Source organism: Drosophila takahashii, chromosome X (genome assembly GCF_030179915.1).
Source record: "Drosophila takahashii strain IR98-3 E-12201 chromosome X, DtakHiC1v2, whole genome shotgun sequence".
In the NCBI taxonomy this organism is placed as follows: domain Eukaryota; kingdom Metazoa; phylum Arthropoda; class Insecta; order Diptera; family Drosophilidae; genus Drosophila; species Drosophila takahashii.
Window position 1 is genome coordinate 8,824,502 of NC_091683.1, and position 19,229 is coordinate 8,843,730.

Consider the following 19,229-nt stretch of genomic DNA (forward strand, 5'->3'; position numbering starts at 1 on the left):
TTTTATGGCCTCAAAAGTTTTCATTATACCTACAGGGCGAGCACTTTTCATTTGCCTGCGACACAGGCAACGAACTGGTCGTATTTCGAGAGCAAGTTGTACAAAAAAAAATCCAAATTAAAAAGTGTGAAAAAAGTGAGTAAACTGAAAATATAACAAACACAAAAGTACAGTCACCACAAAAGTCGTGCGTGTGCGTGCGTGTCGTTGCAGGTACAGTGCCGTCAAAATGTCGGCACTGCGCTTGATTCCTCGCTGCAAGGCGAGGAATCTGGGCCAGATGTCGACTTCGCTGATGTCGATGGGTCGTCGATTTGCCAGCGGCGGCGGCGATGGCATTCGCCTGCTCATCGGCGATCGTGAGGTGGTTGGCTATGGGATCAACGGACGACCCCTGTACTTCGATAGCCAGGACTGCCCGTTTCCGGCCATCCGATATCGCGAAGTCACCCCGGAGCTGTGCGCCATACGCGAAAAGGAGCTGGGCGACTGGAAGAAGCTGTCGCTGGAGGACAAGAAGCAGCTGTATCGCCACAGCTTTTGCCAAACCTACGCGGAATTCCAGCACTTTTCGCCCGAATGGAAGATCTGCCTGGGCGTCGCCCTGTGGCTGGTGGCCATTGGATTCGGCGTGACGATCGCCATGAAGACCAAGATGTATGCCGAGCTGCCCGACACGTTCGACGATGAACACCAGTCGGCCCAGCTGCGCCGCATGATCCAGCTGCAGATGAATCCCGTCACGGGGATTTCATCCAAGTGGTGCTACCACGAGAACAAGTGGAAGTAGCCCTCTACACAATTGATTTGCCGTATGCTATGTACAGAAACGTAGCAAGCAACACATGAATTTCACACTAACTACACTATCAACAGCGACATCGGTTGCCAATCGATCGATCAGATATTGCCAAACGAAATCATTTCTCTCACACTATAGCTACACATACAATGCTCTCACACTATAGCTAGACATACAATGCTCTCACACTATGGCTACACATATATGCTCGTTACACGTTACTCGACTGCCAGCTAGTCGTATTTTAACACTTACTAAACCTACAACTAGGTTAACAAAAAAAACGAATAACAAAAAAAAAAGAACGAGAGGCGACACTCCACACTCGACTGCCAACTAACACATTTCCTTAGTTATTATTATCGTAAACCATTTAAATAGGATAATGCAGAAATTGAAATTGAACTATTTAAAAAACACTAAGAATGATGGACAGCGTGGACAACAACGGCATTGAAGCTAAGACGTTACACTACACTTACAATCCAATAACAAATATATATGTAAAACATTCCACCGATAAGCACACGAAACTTATTGTAACACACTTGAGAAAGAACTGTGTTGGGAACATTAAAAAAAATGTAAAAAAACTTTCGACTTTGTCTTATGTATAATAGATATATTTATAAATATATCCCAACTAGAGCTAGAAAAGATTATCGAATCGATATTGTGAAAATATCGAAAATATCGATAATTTTCAAACTCTTATCCCCACCATTCAAAAACACCGTTTAGTTGAGCTAAAAATGCGCTTTATTGCAATCTTGAATTGAGATTTTAATACATCTTAATCTTCTGCATGCGGCGTCATGTCGCTGACTGTACTTTGATGTGTTTTAATGTTTGTTTTTCATTTTTGTAATGTAAAGGTGGTCTCGTTTTAGTATGTATGTATGCAAGTATGTATAGAGTGGCATGTATGTATGTAAATACTAACATCAGTTGATTTCTTCTTTTCGTTTGAATTTCCCGCTTTTCAAAATTTGTGTTTCGTTCATGGTGCATCACATGCATGGAGTACAGTAGTCAATGCCTAAATGGTCGAACAAAGCTCAAAGCTTCGACAAAACTAGGTTTTAAGTTGGAAAGATACGATATATGTGTGTGTATATATATATATATATGTAGATCGAGTTTAAGTACGGCCAATTGCTTAAGAGGATGAAACTAAAGACGAAATAAGTATTCAGCAATTTCAATGTTACTCGTTTTTCAAAAGGGATTTGATTTCTTTGTTTGTGTTTTTGTTTATTGAACTCTGTTGTATTCTTTATCCTTTATCATTTCTCTTTATCCTTTTATTTTTAGTTTACTTTAATGCTACCACAAAATATATTCCTCAGATACATTTATATAACTACTTAGAGAACATCATTTAACTTGAATAGTTCTTGGCAGTTATTTTTTTGCATATACATATTTCATAATCCGTTTTGCTTTAAAAATATGCCCGCTCTCTTTTCTTTTTCCACCGTTTAATATATGCATTTCCTAGCTTTTCTTCAGCTCTCCGTTCGATTTGATTAATGTACGATATTTTGCGACATAAATACGCATTTCTCTCACATACATAAATATACATTTACATATATATATATATTCATATTCTTTCTAAAGTTAGGCATTTCATATGCTTGTATTTTATATAATTTCTTTCTCTTCCCACCCCCTCTTTTCCCCCAGTGCATCGGTACATCACCTGAACGCCACCTAGCGGCGGGTATGCGCACCATGCCGACTCTGTTTTCTTCTTGTTCTTTTCGCTTTACACATTCGACAAAAATGTTATTTAAGTTTATCTCGCTTTTTTCGTGTGTGTCTGTGTGTTTTTGTTTGTTTCAAGCTGAATTGCATTAAATAATTAATTGTAATTATTTTATTAAATATAACTACTACGTTGAAAGTGTGTGTGTGTCTGTTTGTTTGTGTGTTCTTGCGTATGTCGGTGAGTGCTATCAATTGGTTTTCCTGATTTTTGATTTCGCATGTGTTTCAAATGGTTCCTGCTGCTGTTTTTTCGTTTCCGTATTATTATTGGTTGCTAAACATTTCTCTTGTTTATTGGCAGTGCAAGTTTTGTTTTGCGTGCGGCTTTTTAGCCAGTTTTATACATTTGAAATCATCGAATTAGGGCAAACTCTGCACAGAAAGTACGCATAATTGAATCAACTTGCAACGCAAAGTGGTAAAAGGAAAACAAAGTGGTATATATGGTAAAATGGTAATGGAACTGAAAGTGTGGAAATCCTAGATGGCGGCCAGCGCAGAGATCCTTCCCAAGCCCAATCAAGCTTTCTATATAATGGATGACGTGTCGATCGATCGTATGTGTGGTGTTGTATCCTGTGTGTATCTGATTGATTGGTTTCTTGGTTTGTTTGATTTGTTCTATAAGATACGACGAGTTATGCACTATATAATAGCATATATATATATTGTGTGGTACCCTAAAACTCGATTCCGCTCCTCTATGTTTTTGCTTCACATTTTGTTTCCATTCTCCAGACTTTAGCCATTTTGTAAACACTCTATGTCTGCCATTTGCCGCGTGTGTATTTTGATTTGTGTGGTGAGAGAACTCGCTGCTTTTCCCGCTGCCATCATCATCGTCGCTGCTGCTGCTGATGCTGCTGTTCCTGTTTTTCCTGATCCCGTAACGGCTGTGCTCCGGATTCTATTCGCCCACACAGCCCTTCAGTCCCAGCCGTTCTCCTTGATCATGTGGGCCAGCTCGATGATGAACTTGCCCTCCTTGTACTTCTGGCTGGACTCGTAGGCGTGCTCGTACTTCCAGCCCAGCGGCGTCTTGCAGCACTCGCAGTAGATGTCCGCCACCGCATGGAGGCCGGTGAGGAGCACCCGCTCCTCCGTCTGGCCGCAGGCCACGTTCACCACCGAGTTGAACAGATAGGCCGGCCCCTGGCTGCCCTGGAACGACTTCGAGATGAGCTCGTCGTGGGAGGCGAGGTGGGCGCGGCAGTGAACACATGAGTAGGTCCGATTCGTGGACGGTAGGTAGGCCTGAAACGTCTTCACCATCGTGACACGTTATTGAGTTCCGGGCCTCTATATATTTCTACGAAAGTTATAGACTAGGTCCTTTGGGTCCTGCGGTTGTCTGTCCTTCAAGTGGTCCTCTTTCTGTAATTTTTAATATTTTTTTATCATTCTTAAAAGCGGAATAAAAAGGGTACTTTGACTTGAATAGAACTCAATTTTTGTATCACAATTTTAAAAAAGGAAATGATTATAAAATCATGAGCTGCTTTTTAAGAACAAAAAATAAATAAAATAATAATTCTTATAGCCAGAATGGTATGATATTATATTATTATATGATAAGCCTGAATTTTGGAACTCAATTTTTGTATCACAATTAAAATTAAAAAAGAAAATGATTATAAAATCATGAGCTGCTTTTTAAGAGCATAAAATAAATAAAAAAATTTTATAAACAGAATGAGATGATATTAAATTACTACATGCAGTTTTCGGGTTTAGTTTTACCTTGACCAGGACCACAACGATATCTTCCCGTCTCCGTCGATCTGAGGCGTTGTTAACTGTGCACCTTGGCTTTCTTCACCGCAAAGGGGGCGTCGGCGAAGGGGGCGTGACCAGCGGCAGCGGCAGCGACAGCAGCGGGAAAACTTGCCGCGGCTGCTGTCATTGAACGATTATTGCTGCAATTACAGTCACTGGCCTCTGATTCTCGTTCTCAATCTGATTTTAATTCTGATTTCGATTCCGATTCCGATTCCAGTCCCAATTCCGATCGCCCGGCTATATCAGATTTCCCGGCAAAGAAAACTGCAAGTGGAAAACAAAAGGCGAAATTAATAATGCATGTGTTTGTTATATCTGGTTATGCAAAAAGCTGAATTCGAGCCAAGGAAAAGCAGAGCAACAGAGCAAAAACAGAGCGAAACGGCGAAAGAGAGAGGGCTACAATATACATGGACTATAGCCAGTTGATATGGTCGGGGCCTTTCCATTATTGATTTCCATTTGCAATCTCCTTGCCTCCGGCGTTGGTAATTCCAGTGGGCGACCCACACACACGCGGCAGAAACACAACCCATGGATAATTGCCGCCCCCGAAACCAAACAAAGCGCAGAAAAAATAAGCTATCGAAATCAAAAGGTACCCTGTATACAAAGTTTTCATCCCAAGACGTTTTCTGTTAGAAATACTTGGAATCCCAGGAGAAATAACTAAAATATATGGGCATACCAAAGTAAAAATCAATATTATAAAAGATAATAAAGATATAGGCTTTATAAAAGATAAACCTTTAAATAGCTCCTTATCTAAAAAATATATATTATTTAAAAATAAACATATATTATAAGGTACTCAAGATATAGAACTTTGTGTTTACCAAATAAAAAGGGTATACTTTTTAAAAATAATCTCCCAAAGACATAATCTCCTTCTGATTTCAAGTTGCACATAGATCTGCAACTACGTGATAGAAATTCCCAAAATACATGGGCATATGAAAGTAAAAATCAATATTAAAAAAGATAATAAAGATATAGGCTATATAAAATAGCTCCTTATCTAAAAAATATAAATTATTTAAAAATAAACATATATTACATATGGTTCTCAAGATATAGAAGTTTGTATTTACCACATACTTATACGTATACTTTTTAAAAATAATCTCCCAAAGAGAACATACCCTCTAATTTCAAGTTGCACATAGATCTGCATCTTCGAGATGGTGGAGAACCCTCTTCCGAGAAGAAACACTCTTCCCATTAGCGCCTTCGGGTGCTAAATGATAAATGGGCGTAGCAACGCTCCGCAGTAAACAACGACGAACCCAGAAATGGGTGAGTAACCCCCTGGGTTTTCGGAGACCAGGTAGGGCCCCCATTTAAATGGGACAGATCTCGGGGCAAACCATGAATGGATGCGCATGAATAATGCCAATTCGCATCTATTATTCATTCCAGATGTGCGGCTCTTTGTTCCTCCCAACTCCTGCCAAAGTCGTTAATTGTTATTCACTGACCGCGCCGATGTTTACCGATTGATAAGCGGAATACGGCAATATAGGGATAGGGGTTTTGGTATGAGGAAGTCGGACGCAGACAATGACCGATTAAACATATAGATACTAGTGGGAGGTACATATAAGTGGGCGATACAGTGGAGTACTGTAAATATGTGTGGTTTTCGAAACCGATAAGTATTATTACCGGAATGGCTGGGTAAAAAACATCAAAGGTACTTTTGCTATTCTTATTTTTACGATGTCTCTTATATTTAAGGAATTATTATTATATTACATTAAATAATTTTATGAGGAGTAATAAAACAATGTATTTCAGAAACACTAAAATGAAACCGTTTTTATTTTTATGTTGTAATTCTGTAAAAATATTATTGTTACAAACACTTCATATTTTTGTCAAATATTTACTGGGAAATCCTAAGTGAAATTAATGAAATATTTATTTAAGTGAAAAAAAAGCGTAAAAAATTAAAAAAAAAAACGAGACCTATTTTTTTTCTGAAAAGAAATTTAAAAATACAAAATAAATATTTTAAACATATTTTTAACATATTTTTCTGCCCTGCGCTGTTCGATTGTCCTGTTTTGCAGTTGTTTACAAAATTAGAGGCAAATTAGTCTGCGAGCAAAAAGGTAATGTATAATTAGTCCCCGCCCCGCCCCCTCGCTGCACGCCCCCCGCCTATCCGCCCCCTGCTGCGCACACTCCTTTATCGCAGCGCCGCCTTCTGCTCAATCTCCAAATGCAAATTGGCTGCCGCCGCCGACTGCGACGCGGCGTCGCTGCCTGCGCCAGTGACTCGAACAAAGAAAATGCAGAAGGAGCGAGCAGAACAAAGAGAGCGAGAGAAATGCACTCGAAACGCAGACAACAAAGAAATCCAAATCGAAATTCGCGCCCTTCTGTTCAATTAGTTAATTAATTAGCACTAAATTAAGGGAAAGACATCGGCGCAAAGTAACAAGTTCACTGAACCACAGAGGAAAAAAAAGATAAAAAATACCACAAAAAACTCACTTTTTCGCAATTATTCTTGCCAAACGGATTTCTATTAATTTTTGCACCTTCTACTTCGCTATTTTGTTTACTTCTTGGCGAAAACAGCGCGAAAGGCGAACGGCGAACGGGCGAAAAGCAAAGCGCGCAGCGCGAAATGTGGATGGCAAATGACGCTGCTTTTGGTACAAAACAAAAAATCGGAGGCAGGGCAGCGCTGCCGGCGGCGACGCCGACTGCAGCGCAGCAGGTGGCAGCGACGCGTCGGCGATAAAGGACACAAATAAGGGAAAACAACAAGTACAAATATGAAATGCAGAGTAAAAAAGCTCGAGAAAACAACAATTGAGATTGAGGCGACGCATAATGCGTGCTCAATGAACAAACAAATTACGTGCAATTTACAGTTGCAATCAAGAACAAGGAGGAGAGGAGGAGGGGCGGAGGAGGAGAAGTGGGCAAGGTGAGTGCAAAATGCAATTGCCGTTAGAAATGTTAATAACCGTATTCTTGTTATTGCCCTCCCCCTCCCACTCACTGTCTACCATCTCGCCATCTCATTCCTGCTGGCTTTAAAAAGTTGCTTTTGCCATTTTCTTACTTCTTACGACTTTATGTGCGTGGCACAGTGGAGGCCAAAAAAGTGGTAGCACTATTAGTACAAAAAATATAAAAAGTTGTCATTTGTAGTTTACTAGAAATCGAATAAAATCAAATTAAAATACTTTTAAGGCTATTTTTTAAATAATAAAGAAAAACCAAACTGTTTTAAAATTAAGAGGGAAATGTATTGATTTTTTTTTAAATGCGATGAGATACCATAAATAACAATAAATTATTGCGCCATTTTTCCATTTTATTTGATAAACCCCATAAATAAGAAAAAAAATAAATAAAATAATTTTAAGAGCGATACGCAAGCGGAAAAAAATAGTGTAAAAAAATATAAAATATAAAACAATGTGATAATTTCAAATTTGTGTTTTTAAAAGTGGCCACACTTTTGTGACCGCCACTGTGCGTGGCAAAAGTGGTGGCAAAGACAACAACAAAGATTGTGTGTCAACGGCGGCAGCGACGCTTACTGCGGCAGCGACGTCGCATGTTGAAAGCAGCAACAAAGCTAACGGTAACGGCACTGCGCTTGCAACAGATGAAAACAAGAAAGGAAGCTAGCTTCGGCCAGCCGAAGCTTATATACCCTTGCAGATCATTCCTATTAATTAACAAATCGCAAAAATGTTCAATTTTCTAATATTTCTTATTAATTTTCCGATCGTTCCTATGGCAGCTATATGATATAGTCGTCCGATTTTGATCAAATTAAAATTGAAATTTGGAAATATTTAAAAAGAGTCATATCCTAGAGTAGAAGATAATACAATAAAAACCAAAGAAGCTAGAATTTATTTCCTATTACTTTTCCATTAATTTTCCGATCGTTCCTATGGCAGCTATATGATATAGTCGTCCGATTTTGATTATATTAAAATTGAAATTCGGAAATATTTAAAAAGAGTCATATCCTAGAGTAGAATATAATACAATAAAAACCAAAGAAGCTAGAATTTATTTCCTATTACTTTTCCATTAATTTTCCGATCGTTCCTATGGCAGCTATATGATATAGTAGTCCGATTTTTTAAATAATTAATTCGAAATTCAGAAATATTTAAAAAATAACATCCCCAAAAGTAGAAGGTAATATTTCAAAAAACACCGAAGCTAGAATTTTTTAAAGTTTTTTTTTCCGATTGTTCCTATGGGAGCTATAAGATATAGTTGTCCGATCCGGTCGGCTCCGACATATATACTACCTGCAATAGAAAGAAGACTTTTGGGAAAGTTTCATCCCGATAGCTCAAAAACTGAGAGACTAGTTTGCGTAGAAACAGACAGACGGACAGACGGACAGACGGTCAGACGGACAGACGGACAGACGGACAGACGGACATGGCTAGATCGACTCGTCTTGTGATGCTGATCAAGAATATATATACTTTATGGGGTCGGAAACGTCTCCTTCACTGCGTTGCAAACTTCTGACTGAAATCATAATACCCTCTGCAAGGGTATAAAAACAGATATAAACAAAAAAAACAGCTACAAAAATCTGCAAATCAGCTGTTTTTTCTTTCTAGTTTGACAAATACGCATTTATAGCCGCAATTATAATTTCCCGCAATCTCTGAACTTCATTTGCGACCGATTATTGTTTATTGTTTACTGTTTGTTCTTCGTCTGCGGCTTCTTCTTCTTCTTAACCGAAAAGTCAACTTCGCGTCGTTTCGCTTTTTGTTTTTATTTGATCAGAAAGCAGGGTATTCGTTGGGTTATTCGGTTTGACCGATGGACATGTTATCAACATTTTTTGATTTATAAATATTTTTTTTTAATATTTCTGACACATTTCCGAGTCTTTTACATCTCAAAATCTTTTCTTTTATTAGTAAATTTTTTGAAATCTAAAAAAAGGCGGTATCAACTTGTCGATACTCCCTTTCCAAAAAAATACCACGCAACAAAAACAAAAGAAGGAGCAGAAGATGAAGGCGAAGAAGAAGAAGAGGAGCAACGACCTAACAATAAAATTTGTTGTTGTTGTTGTTTTTTGGGGCTGCTTCGTTTGGCTATCTCGCTCGCACCGCTGCTTGGGGTCAATAGCTACGGATCAGTTGTATATATGCACGTATGTACACACAATATGTATAAATATATAGACATATAGACCGATTGCGGTTGATTTTCTTATCAGAAAATAACATGAAATTTATTGCGTTTTGCGTTGCGACCAAAGATAGGAGTGTGAGAGAGAGAGGGAGAGAGGTAAACAAAAATATACACACACACATGCGCGCTACAGCTGCTCGTTCGCGTGTGTGAGTGTGCAACAAACAAAAAGCTGAAAATCCTTCTCTTTTCCACAACAAAGTCAGCTGTGTGTGTGCGGAATGAACTTTAAAACAAGCTTTCTGTTGTTTTTTTTGCGAGTTTTTCTAACCGAAAGGCGCAATTTACACCCACACACTCACACAGCCGAGCAAAATAGAAGAATATAACAAAACAAAATAGCAAAACAAGCTGAAAAAAAAAACACAAGACACGCACACAAACAAAAAGGGGAAAACGGTTGTTTTTGCAACTGCATTGGCCTCTGCAGGTGCGACAGAGAGGGGTGACAAACTTGGGGGGTAAATGTTGCAAGCACTTACGTCCTGTGTGTTGTTTGTTTGTTTGTTTGCTTGCTGCTTGTCGCCTGTTCGCCAACAGGGCAAACATTCGCACACACCACACCACACACACACACACAGAGTCACAGAGACGGGCAAAAAATAGCAGCTCTCTTTCACTTGTATAATAATGCAGCAATCGCAATCTGCATTGTTTCGTTTCTATTTCCAATTGCAATTTGTTGTTGTTGTGGGCAATGGAGGTGGAGAGACATCGATGTTTGGGAGGTATCGATGACGCGGATGTTTGGCAGGGAGTTATCGATGTTTTTTTTTTAAATCGCTTTTAATTTTAAGAAACTGGTAAAAATTATGGCGGTGGGTCCTTAGGAATTGCAGTTTTTAAGCTAGAACAGAAAAAGAACAGTTGCTTAGTTTAAAACTTAAAATACCAATAAAAGATCGAAAAATTGAATATCAGCTAATAAATACTAAAAGCATTATGAAAATTATGCCATCTGGTTGTAAAAATCGACGTCTTTCAACACAAACCAGAAAAATAATGTAAATAAATAAAAATAAAATAAAAATAGTTGTTTTGTTTAACATTTCAAATACCGATAAATGATCGAAAACTTGAATATCAGCTAATAAATACTGAAAATATGTGTGGTATATTTTGGTATCTATCGCAACAAATATCGATATCCTTGCGCACCTTGCAACACTGTTCTGTCAGTTGCCCAGCCCTGGTCTAAGTTACGAAGCAAACAGAACTTCAGCAAGTTTTCTCGTGTTTTTCGCCATCAAAACCGAACTAGCAAAAGGTGAAAATAACTTGGAAATCCAGGTTTAAACGTGCATTTAGAGTAACAGGGTTTGGCGGTGGCAGATCATTGAATTTCGAGCTGGGAAAGCGAAGAAAACCAGCCACCGGCCTAACCTACAAAGTTACATAATTTGCTTATTTTTGTTGTTCCACCAGCAAACTCATAGATTAATCTAATAAATTTAATATATATTTTCAGTACAGAATGTCCTTCGTGAAGAACGCACGTCTGCTGGCCGCCCGCGGCGCCCGTTTGGCCCAAAACAGGAGCTATTCGGACGAGATGAAGCTCACCTTCGCCGCCGCCAACAAAACCTTTTACGATGCTGCCGTCGTGCGCCAAATCGATGTGCCCTCCTTCTCGGGATCCTTCGGCATCCTGGCCAAGCACGTGCCCACTCTGGGTGAGATGGGGATGAGGGATTCGGGATCATATCATATATGGTTATATCATCTATGTATCTTCCCTTTTTCTAGCCGTTCTGAAGCCCGGCGTCGTCCAGGTGGTGGAGAACGATGGCAAGCTGCTCAAGTTCTTCGTCTCCAGCGGCTCCGTCACCGTCAACGATGACTCCTCCGTCCAGGTGCTCGCCGAGGAGGCCCACAACGTCGAGGACATCGATGCCAACGAGGCGCGCCAGCTGCTCGCCAAGTACCAGTCCGAGCTCAGCTCCGCCGGCGACGATAAGGTGCGAAATCGGGTCGATAGGTTATATAAACCAAGGGTTAATTTAGCTGGAAGATCTTAGAAAATAAGGAACTGTATCTATCGGCCAATTTGGGCCCTTATTTCTGCTCTAAAATAGCTTTTATGTAGTCATAATCTCTATAAAAGTAATCCCCTGAAGATATATCTAACCAATAACCTTAGGTTATTCATTTTCCGGCCACTTTGGAGCCCATTTTCTGCTCTAAACCATCTGGTTTAGCTTTAATGTTGTCTTAATCCCTATAGAAATAATCCGAAGATCTCTTAGTTCAGAAACTAAGCAATAATATTAGATTGTTCATTTAGAATCACTTTCCATCAATTTGGGATTAGTATTTGGCATTTCAAGTATTCTTTAAACATTTATTTACCTTTAATCTTCTTCGAAACCTATTTCTTTTGAATTTATAGATAATTTATTGCCATTAGATAACTATTTGTTTAATTTGTAAATTTTTTAGGGCTCTGAAATGAAATTTCTCCTGTAATCTAACGAAAAATAATTTTAAAATTTAATCTTTTATCATGCAAACTTTTGTTTATCCCAAAACCCAATTGTCAGGTATTTTTTTAAAATAATGTTTGGTTTTTCTAGTGATCTTTCTTTATATAAGCTATTAGCTATTCTGATTATTACTTTTATTAAATTATTAATTTATTATTTGAATGTCTATAGTAAAATATTTAAAATACTTTACTAAGAATAGGTTACAAGATTATAAGAAAAGCATGAAAATAATTTTGATTTCGTGTTGAAAATAGTTTTAGACATGTTTGCACATAGTTTGTCAGTTGGTAATGAGCCTACCGATGGATATTATTCCACTAAATTGTAATGCTTACATTTTTAACACCCTAAAACAAATTATAACTACAATTAAACCTCGATCCTTGTCTTACAGGCCAAGGCAAAGGCTGCCATCGCCGTGGAGGTCGCCGAGGCGTTAGTCAAGGCTGCCGAATAGACGTAATCACCACACTACCGCCACCAATAAACCACAATCGATGCTTTGTGTCTGAAATTAATAAAACATAGCGATCGGCTTGAAGAGAAAGAGCGTTATGAAACAATAAAAAGCGAATCATAATATCGTATTAATGACCCGTGATCCACCACGCAAAAGTTTTTTTCTTTTTTTTTCTGTTTCAGTTTCGCAGTTTTGCTGTTAAGTTGTGTGTTTATCAATCGTTTATAATATTTGTGAGCCGTTTGATAGAGAAATGTGTAATATTTCTCGCCGTGGGACTGTCGTCGATATGATAATGTTTTGGCAATCTTTAACTCCAGTTTATTGAGTATTTTGCATTTTGGTGGAATGTGGGAAGGGAAAGAGACGCAAATAGTTGCTTTTTCTCTTGCCAATCTATGCAAATCGCACTTGTTGATAAAGAATATTCTTTTTCTTTATCCTAATATTGTGTTTTTTAACTGGTGTACCATTAAATATTATACAACAATTTAAAACAATGATTAACATTTATTTTTACACATTTGTTGATTTGTTGTAGAAGAATAATCGAAAACCAAACTTTCACTATATTAACAAGTTTATTATAAACCGATTGGGAATTTTTGTGGCTCCTATAAATCAAAAATGTTTCTGTTTTTTTTCATAAAAAAATCGTAATAAATTGATTATAAAACTCTGAAGTTTTTATAAAAATGTTAAAAATAAAGTCTTTTCTTCTCAAAATATTTTTACCAAATATAAGAAAATAATATCTTTTCTTACCACCCAACCTTCAATATTAAAAAAAATTAAGATACAAAATTTTATGATGAATTGTCTATATTTTATAGAAAAGTCTATTCTTCTTTAAATATTTTCACCAAACATAAGAAAATAAAAACTTTTCTTACCACCCAACCTTCAATCTTTTGTAAAAATTAAGATAATCAATTTTATGTTTTTTTTTTTTTCATTGTCTACATTTTTTAGAAAAGTCTTTTCTTCTTTAAAATATTTTTACCAAATACAGGAAAATAAAATCTTTTCTTACCACCCAACCTTCAATCTTTTGTAAAAATTAAGATAAAAAATGCTTTGTTTTTTTTTTGGAATTGTCTATATATTTTCTAACAAAAAAATGTGTGGTAAAAAAAATGTCTTAAATTAACTCATGGCGTTTGTGTGTAGGAATGGTATAAAATGCTCTCGAAGTAGTGCTGGCAGGAAGGTCCTCCGATTAGTAGGCGGGTGGGCCGTAGGTCTGGGCGGGGGCGTGGCCGATGGGCAGCTGCTGCTCCTCGGGAGCGAACAAAGGAGCTGGAGCGGGATGGGGCACGCTCAGGACGGGAGCGGGAGCGGCATAAACTGGAGCGGGAGCGGGAGCAGGTGCGGAGTAAACTGGAGCAGGTGCAGGAGCAGAGTAAACGGGAGCAGGTGCAGGAGCGGCATAAACTGGAGCGGGAGCGGGAGCTGGAGCGGCATAAACTGGAGCGGGAGCAGGAGCGGAGTAAACCGGGGCAGGAGCGGCATAAACGGGAGCCGGAGCTGGAGCGGCATAAACCGGAGCTGGAGCAGGAGCAGCATAGACTGGAGCAGGTGCTGGAGCAGAGTAAACCGGAGCGGGAGCAGGAGCAGCATAGACCGGAGCGGGAGCAGCGATCTCCTGGGGCGGCAGGTAAGAAGCCACCGGAGCAGCCACCGGAGCGGGCAGATCGATGGGAGCATAGGCGGGTCCAACCGCTGGAGCAGCGGAGTGCTCATGGATCACACGCACCACCTTGGTGGCTCCACCGCCCGAAGAGTAACCACCCGAGGAGTAGCCTCCCGAGGAGACACCGCTGTCGTGGCTCTCGTGAACGACCTTGATGACCTGCGAGACGGCACCACCGGGGCCTCCCGAGGAATGGCCTCCACCGATGAAGGAGGGTCCAGCGGATTCCTGCAGGATCTTGATGACCTTCACGGAGGAGGGGGCTGGGCCGGAGGGGGGGAGGTAGACGGGGCCGGGGGCGGGTCCATAGCCACCGCCGCCGCTGCTGCCGCCAGAGATGACCTTCACCTTGAAGACCTGGGGAGCAGCCTCGTAGGAGTAGCCACCGCCATAGGAGCCACCGCCGGAGGAGTAGCCACCGGAGGAGTAGCCACCGCCGCCGCCCTGCTGGTGGATCACCTTGACCACCTGGACGGGGCCACTGGGACCATGGCCGCCTCCGTAGCCACCTCCGTTGCCACCACCTCCTCCTCCTCCTCCATTGCCGCCCAGGCTGATTCCGGCCTTCAGGCTGGCTCCACCGCCGCCGCCGCCGCCACCACCACCACCACCGCCTCCAAGGAGACCCAGGAAGCCGGCGTTGGCCACAGCGAACAGAGCACACATGCAAACGAAGACCTGGAAGAAGGATTGGTTAAATAAAATATTATAAAAAATATTAAACAATTAGAAAATATAAATATAAAATATTTTTAATATATAATGTCTGGAAATCAAACTAATGGTATAATAACCAAGATTAATTTACATTTAAAGTACTTGATATATTTTAAATTTTAAACTATAAACCAAATGAGATACTTTAAATATTATTTTTTGCACCTCTTTTAAAATATTGTTTAAAAAAAATCTATACAAACTTCAGAATCCTTTTGAGGTTAAGTTTTACATTTAAGATACTTGAAATATTTTAAATTTTATAATAAGAACCAATTGAGATACTTAAAATATTATTTTTTGCTTTTTTTTTTAAATCTTGTTTAAAGAAAAATCTATCTAAACTTAAGGATCCTTTGAGGTTCCCATTAAACATATATTTTCCAATATCATCTTGAAAGATTTATTTTTATTAAATCATTAAATCATTTGTTCTGGTTGTTTTTAAAATCGTTAAGTTTTAAATTTAAAATTTTCTCTTTTTTAAAATCTTGCTTAAAGAAAAATCCATATAAACTTAAGGATCCTTTGAGGTTCCCATTAAACATATATTTTCCAATATTATCTTGAAATATTAATTTTTGTTAGATCATTAAATCCTCTGTTCTGACAGTTCTTGAAATCGTTGAGTTTTAGATTTAAAACTTGATGATTTTTAAAGCAGTTTAAATTTTGTAAAAAAAATCCTTTCTTATTATCACTTTTTCAGGAAGTTTATATGACTTCTTTTTCAACTTTATCACAATCTTTGTTCTGTTATTTTTATATATTTTAAGCACTTGTTCAAAACACTTTGTTTTAACCAAAAAAAAAAACTTTTTCTTTGTAGGCACAGGATATCTTGGGATCAGCTCACCTTCATGCTGACTACTAATCCACTTGATGCGATGATACCAATTCCAAAAAAAACGCCTTGAGTGCCGATGAGCAGCGACTGATGTCCGATCGATCGGCGACCAAGTCTTTTATACGATGTAAGCCATCAGGGGCGAACAAAAGGCGTTTCATTAACATTTCCAAACCACCCATCATCATCATAATGATCATAACATCATCATATCAACATCATCATTGCGATGGGCTTTCGTTTTCATTTGAATTTTCACCTGATGCTGGGCGCACCCAACTTCCACTCTTGGTTCTTCTATTGCCATTTCGATGAGGTTTCTATCCAGTTTTCAGTTTCGTCAAGTCTTACGCTGCATTTCCTAAATTCCGAATTCCGAATGGGGCTCCCACAATTAGCATGAAAATGAGACGCTACGTTAGTGATAAGCCCGAAATGCGGCTTTCATATTTTGTTTGCCTCAGGTTTAGGTTTAGGTTTCCATTTTTATTTTTATTTTTCGTATTTTAATGTCATTTGCATACACGGGCGCTCTGCAGAGAGGTTGCTTCATAAGGCGGCCGGCAGTCTGTCATAAACCAAAGCGAAAACCAAACCGAACCGAACCCAACCCATCCGGCGATTTCAAGGTGAATCTGTTGGGATCTGTTGTCAACCGACTACCCATCATTGATGAGGGCTATATTCCATATATACGTATAGAAATATAAAACCAGACGATTATGCAAGCCCTTCGGTCGCATCTTTGGGCCATGTAAAACGCATTATGTTGGCCCAATAAGCATAAGACGTTGTAAATTGGCCAACAGGGCGGTTCAGTGATGAACTAGGCGCATTTTAAATACCCACTAAGTGTTACCTAAGTACAAACATGAATAACATAAAATATTCCTAGATTAGTGTAGAATTTTCTGTTTTAAACATACCTATATATGGTATATATCAGGTTCAAAAACCTAAGTACAAACATAAATAATATAAAATAATCATAGATTAGTGTAGAATTTTCTCTTTAAACATATATACATATCAGGTTCATTTTCCATGTATTAGACTCATTATTTTAGTTATAGTTCTGTAATAATAGATACTATTATCCTATACTATTTAAAGATTTAATTTGTATTATCAAATATACTTGTAAAATATTTAAGAGTAGTTAAAGATATATATTAGAGATATATAAGATAGTTATAATCTAGACAAGTACCACAGTATATTTAATTTAAGAAAAGTTACTTTTATATTTAAGATTATTTTAAAGTACCTAACTTCATAATCTTTTCCCTAAATGTACCCCTTATTAGGTCCATTAAAACTGTACCTCAGTTTTCAGTGGGCAGAGCGGTTTACCCAAAGCAGGTGTGGGAAATCAAGGGCTTGAAACGGAAACATCCAAAACGGTTGCCAAACCACACCTGCACTCTCCACTCCACCACTAATCGTGATTATGATCTTGTCTTGGTTTATTATGGCTTGTTAATTGATCCATGCATGGAATGCAGCAGTTTGGGCAAACATTCATACATAAATTAGTGGTCTTTAGTCTCGAAACAAGTTTATCTTAAGGTTCGAGTGCAATTTTCATTTTCAATTTAGAGAGTTTCATATTTGTGGGTATAGTACTGTAGCTTTAAAACTAAATATTTTAATAGCCTTTAATTTTTTCATAAATCTTTCACACTTGAACCTTTAATCTGGTTAACCCAACACCATCAATCGGATTTTTGGCATAGCTAATTAATTATTTATTCGATTTATAACGAGTGTAAGTTACTTAAATAGATAATGAAAAATATTTTGGGGAATAAAAGTACACACAAAAAAAGCATGTTCCCGTCAAATCGATATGGCCATGTAAATTTCAGGTCAGGTCATGCAAAACCCCTATCGTTTTTACATGAAATACTCTTTTTTCGACTAGGTCAAATTTTCCTGCCGCCATATCAAATTAAAATTTATCTTAAATAATGTAAAATCGATCCATTTAGTAACTCAATATTTTTGCTTATTTGTTCGTTTTATTCAGAGTTTATTTAGCAAAGAGGAAAAGAGTTTGTTATCCATGTGATCCATCTACTTCTGCTTCAACCAGCCGCCGTAGGATTGGACGAGGGGAGCATCGTAGACGGCGGCGTGACCGACGCGAACCACCGAGGGCACCACTGGCACGGAGTCGACCACGGGCACATGACGGACCACGGGAACGCTGCGGACGACGGGCACGGTGCGCACCACCGGCACATGACGGACCACCGGCACACTGCGGACCACGGGCACGGATCGCACCACCGGCACGGAGGCCACCTGGACCGGGGACACCTGGGAGTAGATCACACTGCTCTGGGCGAGGGCCACAAAGGCGGCGATCAGGACGGTGGCGATGAAGAACTGCAAGCGGAAATATATTATTTAATAATCGGGATCTAGCGATAAAGAATTTAGAATAGAAAGATAATTAGATCGTAATTTAGAGATCTAATTATAAGGATAATTACTATATTATATTATCCCTTATTGTAATAACCAAATTTGGAGATCTAATTAAAGGGATCTTTAAGAATAAATATTATATTAAATTATCTTTCATTCTAATAACCAAAATTAGAGATCGAAGGATAAGTAACTGGAAAAGTAGGATGTTTACATAACTACAATGTCAGAAATAAGTGATATTATCTTTCTTATTATAATCTATAATCTACGATTATATAATCTGTATATTTTGAGTGCTTTTATTATCTAAATCTCATTTTGTTTTTGCCTTTAACATAAAAAAATTTATTAATTACTTGTTTGACACTGCAATACATTTTATATTGTTGTCTCAGCTTTAAGCTTTTTTAAATTACTTATTTATTGATTTACTTAAATTTATTGCATTATATATTGATTCGTAATTTAGCTGGTTTTTATTTTTTAAATATTTTTTAATGGCCAGACATTTAAATTTGTGGAAAAACCCTTGATATTTTAATGCAAGCGATAAACTTCCAACTGGAACACAATTTATATTACTTGTTTGTTAAATATTGCATCATACTTTTTATATCAGTCACATTTTAATACAATTTGTAGTCACATAAAAAAACAGAAAAAAATAATTGGGTTTTTCGATGAGCTGTCATTACAAGTTCACAATTTTATTCCGCACATTTGGGTATTATATTGAGTATCCTTTATGGTTGTATCCTTTTCAGCTGCACTCACCTTCATTTTTCTAGGGTTGGTTCTGATTTTGTAGTTAGTCTTGCTTGAAGGCCGGATGATTTGTGTTGATCTGTTGGCCGTTACGGAGATCTTATATACCCGTACTGCCCAGAATCTTGAAAGTGGAGCAATAAAACCGGCCAAAAAGAACGTATACGGATGCAAATCCGTTTAATTGTCTAGATATGGGTATTTTGGGGTGCCATTATCATTGATATTTAACAGATTTTTACCACTGATGATCGAACAATGCG

At 38.3% G+C, this 19,229-nt stretch overlaps 5 protein-coding genes across 8 annotated transcripts; 2 read left to right on the forward strand and 3 right to left on the reverse strand.

Moving 5' to 3' along the window:
• COX4L (Cytochrome c oxidase subunit 4-like) lies at positions 1-1,161 on the forward strand. Its single transcript, XM_017157360.3, has 2 exons — positions 1-135; positions 214-1,161. Exon 2 carries the CDS (start codon positions 230-232, stop codon positions 788-790), a length of 561 nt encoding a protein of 186 aa, XP_017012849.2. The 5' UTR covers positions 1-135; positions 214-229; the 3' UTR covers positions 791-1,161.
• Positions 1,162-3,254: 2,093 nt separating this feature from the next.
• On the reverse strand, positions 3,255-10,242 carry Ypel (Yippee-like). 3 transcript variants are annotated; one of them, XM_044392781.2, is made up of 3 exons: positions 10,045-10,242; positions 4,316-4,618; positions 3,255-3,949 (listed from the first exon to the last, which is right to left on the reverse strand). In XM_044392781.2, exon 3 carries the CDS (start codon positions 3,845-3,847, stop codon positions 3,503-3,505), a length of 345 nt encoding a protein of 114 aa, XP_044248716.1. In that variant the 5' UTR covers positions 3,848-3,949; positions 4,316-4,618; positions 10,045-10,242; the 3' UTR covers positions 3,255-3,502. The 3 variants fall into 3 exon arrangements, with proteins under 3 accessions (XP_044248716.1, XP_070074797.1, XP_070074798.1); XM_070218696.1 differs by lacking the exon at positions 10,045-10,242 and adding an exon at positions 6,854-7,005; XM_070218697.1 differs by lacking the exons at positions 4,316-4,618; positions 10,045-10,242 and adding an exon at positions 4,003-4,146.
• Positions 10,243-10,713: 471 nt separating this feature from the next.
• Positions 10,714-12,649, forward strand: ATPsyndelta (ATP synthase, delta subunit). 2 transcript variants are annotated; one of them, XM_017157517.2, is made up of 4 exons: positions 10,714-10,829; positions 11,031-11,235; positions 11,309-11,520; positions 12,443-12,649. In XM_017157517.2, exons 2-4 carry the CDS (start codon positions 11,037-11,039, stop codon positions 12,503-12,505), a joined length of 474 nt encoding a protein of 157 aa, XP_017013006.1. In that variant the 5' UTR covers positions 10,714-10,829; positions 11,031-11,036; the 3' UTR covers positions 12,506-12,649. The 2 variants fall into 2 exon arrangements, with proteins under 2 accessions (XP_017013006.1, XP_017013007.1); XM_017157518.2 differs by having other exon boundaries at positions 10,728-10,829; positions 11,036-11,235.
• Positions 12,650-13,619: 970 nt separating this feature from the next.
• On the reverse strand, positions 13,620-15,881 carry LOC108068014 (skin secretory protein xP2). Its single transcript, XM_017157355.3, has 2 exons — positions 15,775-15,881; positions 13,620-14,879 (listed from the first exon to the last, which is right to left on the reverse strand). Exons 1-2 carry the CDS (start codon positions 15,778-15,780, stop codon positions 13,728-13,730), a joined length of 1,158 nt encoding a protein of 385 aa, XP_017012844.2. The 5' UTR covers positions 15,781-15,881; the 3' UTR covers positions 13,620-13,727.
• Positions 15,882-17,618: 1,737 nt separating this feature from the next.
• On the reverse strand, positions 17,619-19,098 carry LOC108068028 (zinc finger protein 512B). The gene is made up of 2 exons (XM_017157370.3): positions 18,976-19,098; positions 17,619-18,156 (listed from the first exon to the last, which is right to left on the reverse strand). The coding sequence occupies exons 1-2, from the start codon at positions 18,979-18,981 to the stop codon at positions 17,842-17,844; spliced, it is 321 nt and encodes a 106-aa protein (XP_017012859.2). The 5' UTR covers positions 18,982-19,098; the 3' UTR covers positions 17,619-17,841.
• Between the last annotated feature and the right edge of the window lie 131 nt (positions 19,099-19,229).

Bases quoted from the DNA above. Each gene is read 5' to 3' on its own strand.
- COX4L (XM_017157360.3), top strand. From the start codon at position 230: ATGTCGGCACTGCGCTTGATTCCTCGCTGCAAGGCGAGGAATCTGGGC.
- Ypel (XM_044392781.2), bottom strand. From the start codon at position 3,847: ATGGTGAAGACGTTTCAGGCCTACCTACCGTCCACGAATCGGACCTAC.
- ATPsyndelta (XM_017157517.2), top strand. From the start codon at position 11,037: ATGTCCTTCGTGAAGAACGCACGTCTGCTGGCCGCCCGCGGCGCCCGT. The intron at 11,236-11,308 runs GTGAGATGGGGA...CCCTTTTTCTAG, and splicing joins CAAGCACGTGCCCACTCTGG to CCGTTCTGAAGCCCGGCGTC. The intron at 11,521-12,442 runs GTGCGAAATCGG...CTTGTCTTACAG, and splicing joins GCTCCGCCGGCGACGATAAG to GCCAAGGCAAAGGCTGCCAT.